At 49.0% G+C, this 12,597-nt stretch overlaps 1 protein-coding gene across 2 annotated transcripts in view; it reads right to left on the bottom strand.

Annotated features, from left to right (window-relative positions):
• The window catches only part of NFATC2 (nuclear factor of activated T cells 2), an 85,000-nt gene that overhangs the window by 40,799 nt on the left and 31,604 nt on the right, over positions 1–12,597 (bottom strand). For both annotated transcript variants that reach the window (XM_077187301.1, XM_054644321.2), the window contains exon 6: positions 5,061–5,201. In XM_077187301.1, coding sequence (XP_077043416.1) covers positions 5,061–5,201 — 141 coding nt within the window. The remainder of the gene's footprint in view (positions 1–5,060; positions 5,202–12,597) is intronic.

The following is a 12,597-nucleotide window of genomic DNA, read 5'->3' as shown; positions in this document are numbered from 1 at the left end:
GTGTGTGTGTATATAAATTATTAAACAAAAGCTTCTCTCAAAATAAAACCACTGGGAACCTCCATGTAATAAAATGAGTCACACCAGGATGCGATGACTAAGTGGGAGAACAGGGAATTCCACTCCCCATGCCAGCTTTCTTCATGATCAATTTTCTGTCAACAGGTGATGGGAGCTTGTCTCTCTGCCTTTTGTTTATGCCAAGAGTTATGATTATTTTTTAATATTCTCCCTAAACAATTAAGCTGAATAATCAGGACCAGGCACACTTCCATCAGGCGCCCCCATGGTAAACAGTGAGCCAGGGAATCCAGGCCAGCAGTGGCTGCCTGTGTTAATAAGGATTTACCAGCTGTAAAATTCCAAAATCTTGTGTCATACGGGGAAACCTTCCAAAACACTGGATTCCACCCTGTCTCGCTGAGTCTCCAACAGCTATGGCAACTCCGTTTCTGCAGCCACACTCTTCTGCATTTTTCTCTGGGTGAGCCCTGGATTTTTTCCTGTTTTGCAGTGTTTTTTTGGAATCCCTGTTTTTTTGGAATGCCCCGTAGGATTACAAGAACACCTGGGGAAGCAGCACATTCCAGCCAGGGGAAAACCTTTGGGGAGAAAGGTTTGCTGGCTTTCAGCAGCTACAGCAGCAAGGAGAGGCACAAGGTGCCCCATTATCCTGAAACTTTCTAATTTGCACAGCAGAGCCAGGCAAACCAATCCTCCTGATTAATACTCCTTACCCTCACATTCAATATTCACAGTTGTTTATTTGTTCAAGTAGCAAACATCTCTTTTGAATGAACCTGGGAAAACACTGAAAGTTTTTTAAAAAGCTTTTTTGTCTATTTTATCTTGAATTTGCCTGGGAAAATTGCATCATTAATGTTGCATTATTAAGTTCACAGAGTTAACTGCTGAAAGTTGTTTGTTATTTTCTGCACTTCCCAGGAGTGCTTGGATCATTCATGAAACTGTCAGACTACAAAAAGGGATTCAGCTCCCTGTCTGGAGCATGGTGAGGAACTGACCCAGCAAAAAGGGGAACACTGCTGTAGACAGAGTTGGAATTTCCTTTCATGTCTCCCATAGAGAACACGATCCTACCCTCAAACCCCCACAGCAGCAACCTTCTGTCCACATTAAACCTGTCCTGATGTCATCCCACCACCATGGCCTGCAGTGCATTGTCCTGCAGGACTCCTGGGATCCCCTGGCACACATCCCATGCTTGTTTCCAGCACGTGGGCTGCAGCATTTTGGGCACTGTGCACACAGAACCTCAACCAGCACCGCCACCCTGCACACCCCAGCCTGAGCCAGGACACATCCAGGTGTGGCCAAGCACCACTGCTGGGCTCCAGAGCTGGGCAGATTTGTTTTGTCCCATTTGTTTTGTTATTTTGGGGATGTCCACACCTGGCAGCTGCCCCAGTTCAAAGGGCACAGGCAGCACCTCCTCTCCTTACCCTGCCTGGCCCAAGCTGGAGATTTATGGTGGAGCCACTCCAGGGATGGACGTTGTGTTTGGGCTGTTCCTCCACCACCCACATTGTCCTAGAGATGATTCACGATGTCCATGTGGCCACCAGAAGAGTTTGGCAGGGGAAATCACAGCCCATTTGCACTTTTCTCCCCGAGAAACACGAACCTCCTCTATCACTGACAGCTGAGCAGCAGTAACCAGTACACAACTGGGAGTAAACACAACGCAACCAGCATCTGACTTGCAAATTATTACAAGACAATTAAAATAAATAAAAGGGGGAATTCCAGATCCCTTCTTTTTTTAACTGCACTGTAAGATCTGGGCCCCAACCAAACACTAACACCCTCGACCTTCACCCTATTCCAAGTCCTTGATAGCTCCAACACTGCTTTTCAAGCTTTGTCTTCCAGATCAAAATTACAAGAATACAGTCCAATCTGGTTGCTTCCCTGACCTACTTTAACTTAGCTGGGCTCAGTTACGTGTCTCCAAGTTCAGATCTTCAAACTCCATCAGCCAAACTCTGCATTTGTGTGCTGGGCTTAAGGAATTCATGAGCTCCCATGGCTCACAGCAGCTACATTTTATGATCTTGCATCAGCAAGAGATAACCGTAAGAAGAACTCAGAACTCTAAGGCTTGCATGTTGATAAACTTGAGCATTCAGAAAATTAACGCTATTTATGCATCAGCATTTCAAACACAAGCACTTTATCCCTCGGAGCACTGAGCTCCAGCCCCTTCGCTGTGTTTCCTGCTGCCATTTCCTGTCGTGAGGCTGAGCCTGAGCCTGTCCCAGCCCTGTCCCCAGCAGCTCCTGCCCCCGCCGGCGGCTCGCGTGACACGACACTCCCTGCCACAGTGACATCCCCCACAATGCAGGGAATTGTCCTTCTTTTCCAGGTATTTCTATGGAAAAATATACTATCTGCACTTCTGTGAAACGACAAAGCAAGCCTGCTCATTACTGCTCACGGGGACACGCATTTTTGTCACAAATGTGACCAGTTCCATGTTCCTCTGCCTTCCTAATGGTGGGTGAGAATCATCTACAAGATCCAGAGGAAATGGAAAGAGGTTCTGAGTGTTTCCCTCAGGGATGAAACCTAATTTACAGCTGTGACCCCAAGCAGCAGCTCCCTCAGCTCTGTAAAGCACACGAGTGACGCCCTCCCAGCACCGTTTCACCCAGATCCAAAGGCACCTGGAGTTTGGAGTCTGTGGAACAATGAAAGAATCTGGCTGCACAAAAATACGTGAAGAAAGATTTTTTTTGGGGGAAAAAGAGCCTTGCCACTCTCACCCTAACCACTGGACAGCCAAGCCTGGCGTGCCCAGTGGAGCCTGGTGTGCCCAAAGCTGTGGGATGTTTGCCTACACCGCTGCTCTCACCCTCGCTATTACCAGCACAGCTAAAACTGGTGGCAAAAGTGGGAAATCCAGCACCACTTGCTAGCACAGACAAGGTTTGTGAGCTGTTAAAATGAAACTCTAAGCAAACCAAGCTTCCCCTGCAAGCTTGCTGCATCTTCCTGCCCCGACAGAGGTGTGATTGTCTCACAGGCTCCGCGGCAGCGGCGTGCTCTGGAAGAGACGCAGCCTGCTGCAGCTGGGGTCAGCAGAGCTGTGCTGCCACCCACCCCAGCACGGGGCCTGTGGCTTCCCCTGCCCCTGAGCAGCTCATCAGCACTTTCTGCACGGGCTGTGCAGGGCAGGGGAGCCGTGGGTGGATGAGCTGCTCCTCCTTCCACCCAGACACTGCTCCATCGATGCCTGGGGCTGCACGGCTGGGCTCACTGCTCTGGGCTCCTGCAGCCCAAGGCAATGGCAACTATCAACAGACATCCCAGGGGGATTTAGAATTGTCTACAGTGCAGAATGAGGGAGGCTGAAAGCCTCAGGTGCACAAGATCCTGATTTTCAGGTGAGCTGGGATACTCATCAGCCTCTGACAAGGCAGGCACAAAGCAATTCTCAGTTTGCTGCACTCAGCCCATGCATGACCTGCATGTCCAGCCCAGCTTCTTAACCTTCCTCACCTTAGGATCCACCTATTAAACAAAGCAATCTTCATTTAAAAGCACTTCAGGCACCTCTGCCAGAGGTGCTGCTGCATTATGGAACACACAGAGGAGCACTGAGCACAGAGTCCCCCAGATAACCCACTGCAAACCACACAGAGCTCTGATTCAGCCTGAGCATTTGACTCTGGACCTCCCATCCTCCAAATCCCCTTGTGCCAGTGATTTACTCAGAGTCCAGCAGACTGAGACTGCCTGCAGAGGCCGAGGGCTGGGGGGAGGCAGGATATGGAACACCAGCAAGCAAATCCCTGCTCCAGACTGGGCACTGCTGCTGGGATAAGTCCTGTCTCTCCCCTACCAGGAGGGAAAAAAAGAGGAAAAAACTCTGCAGTTTCCCCAGCAGCGAAGAAAAGCTTTAGATTTAGTGTGGAAAATATTGTTGTTCTTTTCACTTTCTAACATCTCTTGCAGCCAGAGCCTTCTCTGCTCTCCTATGGAAACAGGGGCAGGGCGTTTGGGATGTTTCCTCGAAATGGCACCAAGAGCTGCCTCCTTTGAGTGGATCATCTCCTGCAGCTACTGCAGAGCATTCTTGGGACAGGTAGCACTGCAGGCTGCCAAGATGTTCCCCAGCACCTTCCCCAGGCGCTGACATGGTGGAACAGTGGCAGCCCAGTGGGAAGGAATTAATCCATGGGCTGAAAGGAAACAGAGCGTGCCAAAAGAAATCCTCTGACTGCACAGGCTCATCTGAACCTCCACAGCTCTTCAGAGCCTTTCATACCTGCAAAAACAGCCTGGCTGGCTGCTGCTGTGGGAAGGAGCTGGGACCCACAGGATGCTTTTTCTCCCCCCCATGTCACCAGCTGGTGCCCATGTATGTTCATGAATGTACATTCATTTTTGGCTCAATTCTCACTTTTTTCCAATGGCATTACCCCATAGAGCATGGACATGCTGCTCACTTGGGCAATGCAATCTCTTAAACTCCTTGCAAGTCACTGGACATATCACTTAAGGTACCTCTACCTCAATTCACTGACAGAAAACTTCTAAGCACCAGGTTTTCTTAACAGCACAAAGGGAACACAAAGTTTACAATCAAAAATATAGAAGGAGAAGGGATTGATTCATTATGTATAAAAATAATTTTATATAAAAAGACACATTATGTTTGCTTTTCCACCACAGATTTCTAGAGGGAAGAAAAGATCTTAGCCTGTAGCTCACATCAATAAAAATGTTCATTTCAATGATGATTTCTATGGTAGCATTCACTAAACATGAGATTAGGCAAGCACAGAGGAACATTGTAGTGCTCATCTCCTTTCTCTGCTAACAAATCCTGTCCCTGCTGATTCCCAGTGCCTGGATTCTTGTGAAGCAACAACACAAACAGTTGCTCCCAAGTCTAACTTTACTCACATGGTTTTACTTACATGAACTTGAATGGGACTACTCACTTGAGTATCATGACACAAATCTTATGATGAGATTTGGCACTACAGCTTTGCCTTATCCCGTTAGGGAAAGTTAGGAAAAACCTGCCTTACCTGATGTTTTTTCTGTGAACACCACCTTGGACTCTGCTGTGAAATTCTGTCCAGTGAGGATCATCTGCTGTCCTCCATAAACCAGGCAGCTGTCAATGTCTTGTCTTTCAACCATTGGAAGCTCATGAGCAGACCTTTGGGCTGTGGACAAATTGCAAACATGAATGAAACCAGCTCTGTTTTACCAGGACTTTCCAAATCTTCCCAGAACTATCCACAGATTGATCTTGTCATCGTTACCATCCCCTGACTGCCAAAGCAGCTTCTCCAGGGCGCTAAATTTAGGTCCGAGAGGGAAAAATAAACTTACTCAAGGCATTTTATTTGGAAACATTCAGGAGTTGGCTGCAGTGGTTCAGCTGTGCTGGCCCTGCTCCTTGTCCTTGAGAAAGGACAGCTTGGATGAATGAGCTGAAACTTGCCCATGCCTGTTTCCAAGTCAACGGCCAAATTTTCAAGTGCAGGCACACTACAGCCCTAGAGCCCAAAAATTCCACCTGCACAGAGGATTCCACTGAATAACACTGAATTCCTTCAGAGGGGGGAAAAAAATAAAATCAACCTCTTTTCCAAAACCCCAGTGCCTCCCACAGGGCAGGCCTGGCACAGGGGTTGCCAACAACAGCTCCATCTCCAGCTCCAAGTGCGGGCACCGAGCCCTGGGGGCAGCCATGAACCCCCAGTTGTGAGCAGGAGGGGTCACAGCAGGACTGCTGCAGCCCAGGGGCTTCCCAAGCATGTTCCTGAACATCTGAGGAGCAGGGCCCTGTGTCACAGACTGAGCCTGACTGTGAAAGGCAAGGGAAGGAAAGGTAGGGTGGGATCCAGATGGACACGGATGTCAGCAAGGCTTTCTAAGGTCTTTACTGTTCTTGGCCACGAATTTGGAGCATGACTTTAGCAAGTTATTCTCTCTTTCCCCAGCCAGAAAATCAGGAGAGCACCATCCCTCCACCTGCTTTCCTCTGATGCCATTAGAACAGCCACTGCATGGTCAGAAAAGCCTTGGAGAGCCCTGCAGAGCCATCCCAAGTGTTTGCTATCGAGAGGTGAGAGCTGAAGGAAGTGAAGATGTGAGAGCTGTTCCCTACACCACAGGCAGCTGGAAAACATCAGGAGCTTCCCTGTGAGCAGAGCAGGTGGGCAGCAGCTCGGGGCTGGTGAACTGTGAGTTCATGACCTGCACTCCAACTCCTCCAGATCCATCCACCCCAACTGGAAAGGCCTCCAGGGGATCCTGCTCATCTCTTTCCCAGCTGCCTTGGCTGGGTTTCAGCTCTCCCTGACAGAGACCCTGAGCACTTGTGCCTTCACTGAACACCCCTGGCTGCAGAGCCAGAAATGAGGGAATGTGATCCTGGATGTGCAGTGCTGGGCCTGACTCACACCAGGCAGGCTGTGACCTGACCTGGCACTGCTCTGCAGCCCTCGCAAAGAACAAATCCTCTCGTCACCTGGAGAAAATGTTAGAGTATCTGGTGAGAAAACTCAAGCATTAAACCTTTCACAGCAACTTCTCTAGCTCTGCTGAACCCTGCAGACACGAGACAGAGATTTTGCTCTTATCAAAGAATAGAGGTAATTGAATAGTTGTAACTTTCTTATGCCATTTGAGAGGCATTTTTGAAATCTATTTAAAACTGCTTTCGGACTCATTGTTCTTTTCAAGTATATAACATCTGGGCTAATATACTGCCAGTTGAAAAATATATATTCAGATTACTTTCAAAGACGCTGATAATTTCTTTCACATGGCTGTAGGATTAATTTATTTCCCAAAATACTAACATTTTTGACGAGTTCCTAATTGGATTTATCACAAAGACAGATCTGTAACCTCAAAGGCTTAAGAGTAAATAGCAATCATGAAAAAGCATGTCTACAACAGTCAAGAGAGAACATTTAAGTATTTAAGCATTGCCCTGGACACTCTTTATTCCTATTCAATCATCAAATTTCACTTCCAAAACATCCTAAGTCATCGAAATTCCAGATTAACCTACCTCTCTTTCCAGCTTTGTTGTTTTAACAGAGAGCTTGGTACCTGCCATCCCACAGATCAGTGGTGTCCAAGGCTTTTTCAGCATGAGGAAGGGCAGATTTTGGCCTGGAAGTGACACTGACTCCTCTCAGTCACATCTGGAGCTGCTGCACCTGGCACGGCTTTGGGCACCTCCCGAGCTGTGCCTGCCCTGGCACAAGGGGAGGTGTGCAATTGTGCCTCAGATGTGCTGCACAGCAATCCCACCTGGAGCAGCCCCACTGAGCTCCCCAGTGCAGACACCACTCAAGGCTTTCCCCTGCCCTGTTTCACCTGAATTCCTCTCCTCCCTTTGGGTGGTCTGAAATCCTTTTCGAATAATAAAAGCCCCAGCCACTTTTCATTTTCCAAGGTCTCTTTTTTTCACCCAGGCGTGTAAGAAGGCTTCACCCCCTTCCCCATTTCCACCAGTACAGAGGTTCAAGCTTCAGTGTGGAGCTGCCTCAATAGGATTATTTTTTTTTCCTCTGCAAGAAATATTAATTGCTAATAAATCCCCTTCCTCTAAGGCTCATGATGGGTGCACTGCATGCAATAATTTCACACTATTCCTTCTCTTTCCCCAGGGGTTGGCACTTCATAAAGTGACCTACAGCTACTGGAGTTTATGAGCTTTGAATAAACAAAACACTGTTGATTTAACCAGTTGGGGTGTTTACTTTCAATAGCAACAGTTACTGACATAAGGCAGCAAAGCAAATGCTATAGAAATACTCACACTTGGCCTGAAGCAGTGTGTCAACCTATTAACAGGGGACATTATTTTTCTATTTTATTTGACTGTTTGCAAATCAAGATGTCATGGATTCGTGGTGCCAAGAAACACAATGCACGCAGTGACACAAGACAGAAAGGGAGCCACTGTCTGAGAGAGCCCTGCAGCACCTCCAGGGAGCTCAGGCTGCAGGGAGCAGGGGCTGCCACAGCCCCCCAGGCTCCCCTGCACCCCCTGCTGCCAGCCCCAGGCTGTGCCAGCAGCTGCAGAGCAGCTGAGCATGGGCAGCAGGCTGGGCACCTCACAGGGGATGCACAGCTGACCACAGGGACTGTGCCAAGGCAGGCAAAGGTGGGGCTTGCTTCCCCACCTGCCCACAGCATCCACCCCTCTCCTCCTCAGCAGAGAGCAGATCTGCCTTTCAGGGGAAAGGGGATGTCTTGAGAAAACTGATGACCTGGAGAAGTCTGTTGCAGCTCCAAATGTCCCCCAGGAGGGTGTCACCCATTGCTGCTGGGAGGTGACAAGGGACAACGTCAGCTGGAGCAGCCTGGCCTGGTGGAAGGTGTCCCATGGCAGGGGGTGGGACTGGAGGGGCTTTAAGGTCCCCTCCAAGCCAAGACATTCCATCATTCTATAATTCTGTCATGACCTCCTGCTAGAGTGAAGCCCTCTCTCCCACACGTGCAGACTGACTCCAGATCTCAGGTTCTCTGTCCTCCCCACTGCTGGCAGTGAGACAGCAGAGATTTGATCCTTGTGACACCTGATCAGGAGGAGCAGGACTGAGGCTCAGTGCAGCTCAGAGAGGACAAAGCCACTGCTACCTGTGATTAACTCACAAGCCAACCAACCAAAATTGTGGCTGTTTAGGAGAGGTGGCCTCACCAGAACAACTATTCAGAACCTCTCTGGACACCTCTGTCCTTACCCTGCCCAGAGCAACCCCAGCTCACCCCAGCTTGCTGGAAGCCTTCGAGCTGGGACTCACCACCCCTGCCATGTCTTTGCAAACCTCCAAAGGCTCTTGATCCAGCCCCTGATTCCTGTTGGGTTTGAGAAGAGCAGCTAGAGCAGGATGTCTGCTGCTAAAGAAACCCTGACCCCTGGAAGCAATAGCAGAGGTGTAATTTGTTATGGGATTAATTCTTCCACCTCGGTGCAAACCTCAATGAGCCAAAGCAAATATTTCATTCCTGCTGTCACACTGGGTTTATTTACCACGAGCTGCCTGCGGTAGGATTGATAGGAACAGAGCTGCTGTGCTCAACACTCATCCAACTCATTAATGTTTGAGAGACTTTGATCCCCTGCATCACTCCCTGAAGCATCCTGAGCTCTGCAGTGGGAGCAAAGACAAAGGCTGGGCAGCCATGGGAGGACCATGGGCAGGAGACATCTCCAGCAGCCAGGGAAACATCAGCAAGGCACCCTAGAGAGAAGCACATTTCTGATCAGGAGGACAGGATAATTTCCCTCCTGGTAGGAGTATGGCGCAGTGGAAGATGTACAAACCAAGTAAATAAAGCTGATTTCCAGCCCCCATGGGGAAACCTTGAGAATGTGGTCTCAACACTCTGAAAAGAAGAACACAGTGTGACTGACAACAGTTTCTAATTTGCTGCCAGCAAGACTTAATCAGCAGTTTGTGCAGAGCCATCCAAGCAAAAAGCACCAAAAATAGAGAGCTTTTCTCCACCTCCTCCTCTGCAGATAATTTATGATGTCCTCGCAAAGGAGAAGTGACAAGCAGCCATGGCAGCAGTGTCAGATAAGTGTGAAACTTTCTATGAACTGCAGCCAGCTCAGCAAGCCAGTGTGTGATGAATGGCAGGGAAGCCATGGCCTGGGCTCGCTTCTCTGTCACTCATCCCCGTGGGTATGCACAGCATTTCCCTTCAGTCCTTGTGCAGGGATGTGCTCTGCTGGAATGCTGCTCAGCACTCTGTGTGTGCTGGGCTGTTGGCCTGCACCACAGCAGCACTAAAGACAAGAAGTGAGCAGGAGCTGACCCGGAGCAAGGCTGGCATCCCCTTCACTCTGACTCCAGCTTTAAAGACTGAAATATTTCAGCTGCACGTTCAGAGCGGCAAATGTCAGAATTAGCTTTTACATTCGGTGCTTCAAGAGAGAGAAGGTGTTCTTTAGAGAAAGCACCAGTTTTTCTGTCAGCTGCACTGGCAGCCAACTGCGGGACTGTCTTGAAGTCGAAATGAAAGGGGGAAAAAATTCATTCAATTCAACTGGAAACCATGAGACTCCCATAATAATCAGGGTTATGGTTAAACTTGCAAATAGGTATCTCCCAAGTGCAAAGAGACCATTTGTTTCTGCTTTTCTATCTGAATAAAGCAGGGCTCCTTCTTGCCTGCTGCTGTGTTCCAAGAGCACAACTCCCAGCTGAGGAAAAGCACTCGCTGCCTTGCCAAGACAACATTCTTTTACATGACTAGCTCTTTCCTCTGTAGTTATTAATGTCTCACAAATCATAGGCTCAGATTGTCTAATATTATGGGAAAATCTACTAGAAGGAGAGAAAAATAAAGGAAACTTCCAGGGAAATTGATTAAAGGGAAATAAGAAATTTGACCCAATTTAACGGAACAAAATACGGCCAATAATAGAAACTATTTACATTCCTCTAGATGGACACACGGTTCTTTAGCAATAAGTTTTGTTTGTTTTGCTTTTTTACCACCTTGGAATATCTATTATAAGAACAAGATTTTAGTCCCCTTCTCTCGTGCCAAGTGCAATTTAAGTCTGCGTTTTAGGGGATTCATGAGCACAGCTCAGAGTCAGCAAACATGGACTCTGCAAAGCAAGAACTGTGACAGACTTTGGGAAGGTTTAACAGGATTCATTAGAATGAAACCTGGGGCCCAGTGTAGGACACTCCTGAGCCTCACACTCAGACATTTGCATGGAGCAGTTTTTGGTTGCTGACAGCACAGAGCACAACAAGCTACCCTACTACCCTGGATTCCACCCTGCTCCCTCTGCTCCAGGATGCTGCAGCCAAGGACTGCAAACAGAATTGGGGCACCCAGCCTGACTCCCAGAGGTGATGACAAATCTGCCTTGGAGAGGCAGCCCAGGGTTAACAACTTCTGTAACACCAGAGCCCACCCACTCCCCAAGAAACGAGCTCCAGCTCTTGGGGAAAGGCAAAGGAACGGAAATCATCCTCACAGCTCAAAACTAACAGGCTGCAAGTGTCCAGCCTCTCCAGGGGTGGTTTTCCACGTGGCTGTGTTTGAAGGGACAGGTGAACGCAGTGACCCCTGACCTGCAATGTCACCAGCAGCTCTGTGACAGCCCTGCTGGCCCAGCTCCAGCCCAGAGCAGCGAGCTGTCCCAGCAGGGACATGGGGACACAGCCAGCCCTGAGCAGGGATGGGGCTGGAGCCAGGGCAGGTAGGACACGGGCTCAGGGTCCCCACATCCCCCGTGGGGCTGGCACTTCACTGCTCAGCTGCAGCACACCAGGAGAAGGGATCTCTCCCACCTCTCCAGCACACAGCTACAGCAGCGTGGTCTCCCACACCTGCCTGAGCCATGGCCTGCTGCCACAGTTCTCAGAGGGATTTCAAATGCCTGTGCCTCCCCAATGGCTTCAGGATGAATCAACAGGCAACAGCAGAAAAAAGCTGCTGAATGGTGCAGGCTTGTCTGGGTCTGAGGTCCATTTTAAGGCACAAGTGATCATCTAAGCACACATCACCCCCTGTCCTCCCACACAGCTCCTGGGGAGGAGCTCGCTCCGGATGATGCCCTGAACCTGTGAAATCCCCTCCGAAAATCTGTCAATGCTGAGTGTGACACAGATGAGGTGGAATCAAACAGCCCTCTGAAAAGCAGCTGTTTCACAGTTCTTGCTTCACTGCAGCTAATGATCTGCTGACACTGCTGGGAATTCCTGGGGATCAGCTTCTGGGGAGGAGAGGCTCGGATACTCTGCTGGTAGCAACGCACTGGGGGAGCCCTGGGAAGGGAAATGGGCCGTGATCCTGGAGCTGCTGCTCACCAAGGCTTCCCCAGAGGGACAGCATTTCTGCTGCCAGACAGGAGGGATCCTGAGGAGAACCCCTGGGATTAGGGTTCTCAGCTGGCCAGGTCAAAAAACACCCAAACAAAGGGGAAAAAAAAGTGAATCCCAGCAGCACAGAAGGTGGGACAAGAAGAAAACATCCCCCAGCCCCAGCGCCCCTTCTTGGCAGGGCACCTGAGCCTACCTGGGACTGCCTGGGAGCCCTGCAAGGTGTGCAGATTGGCTGGGACAAGCTGAGGTTACCTCCTCTAGTGAGATCTAGGCTGCACTGCTAATGCTGGCTGAGCCCCCTGATGTCTTTAACTCTCTTCCCAGAACCAGGCTGAGATAGGGAGTGCTACTGAAATGCAAAACCAGAGCTAAATATGCAACATACACACTAAATGGCAGAGGCTTAGTACTCCAGATCACTTCATTCCCTGCTTCCTTGAGTTCAGAAAAGCACAGTCCTTAACATATCTCCCCAAACTACCTGTATATCTACTATTCCAAAAATCAAACTTTCTCATTTTATTTCCTTGGGGATCAAATACATTTTTTTGGGGTTTTTTTGGGTTTTTTTTTCTTGTAGGAGCTTTGCTGTCTTCTATGAAGGCAATATTTTAATACTTAAATTATAAAAAACCCCACTAACAATAAGCCACTCATACTGGTATCTCCACCCTTGGCTTTTTTAATACCCCTAAGACTCATCAATGCAAAGACATCTCAGAATAAATGCCTCAACATC

This window comes from Agelaius phoeniceus, chromosome 17, assembly GCF_051311805.1.
Source record: "Agelaius phoeniceus isolate bAgePho1 chromosome 17, bAgePho1.hap1, whole genome shotgun sequence".
In the NCBI taxonomy this organism is placed as follows: domain Eukaryota; kingdom Metazoa; phylum Chordata; class Aves; order Passeriformes; family Icteridae; genus Agelaius; species Agelaius phoeniceus.
The sequence above is the reverse complement of the archived record's forward strand: the minus strand, read 5'-3'. Positions and strand labels throughout refer to the sequence as shown.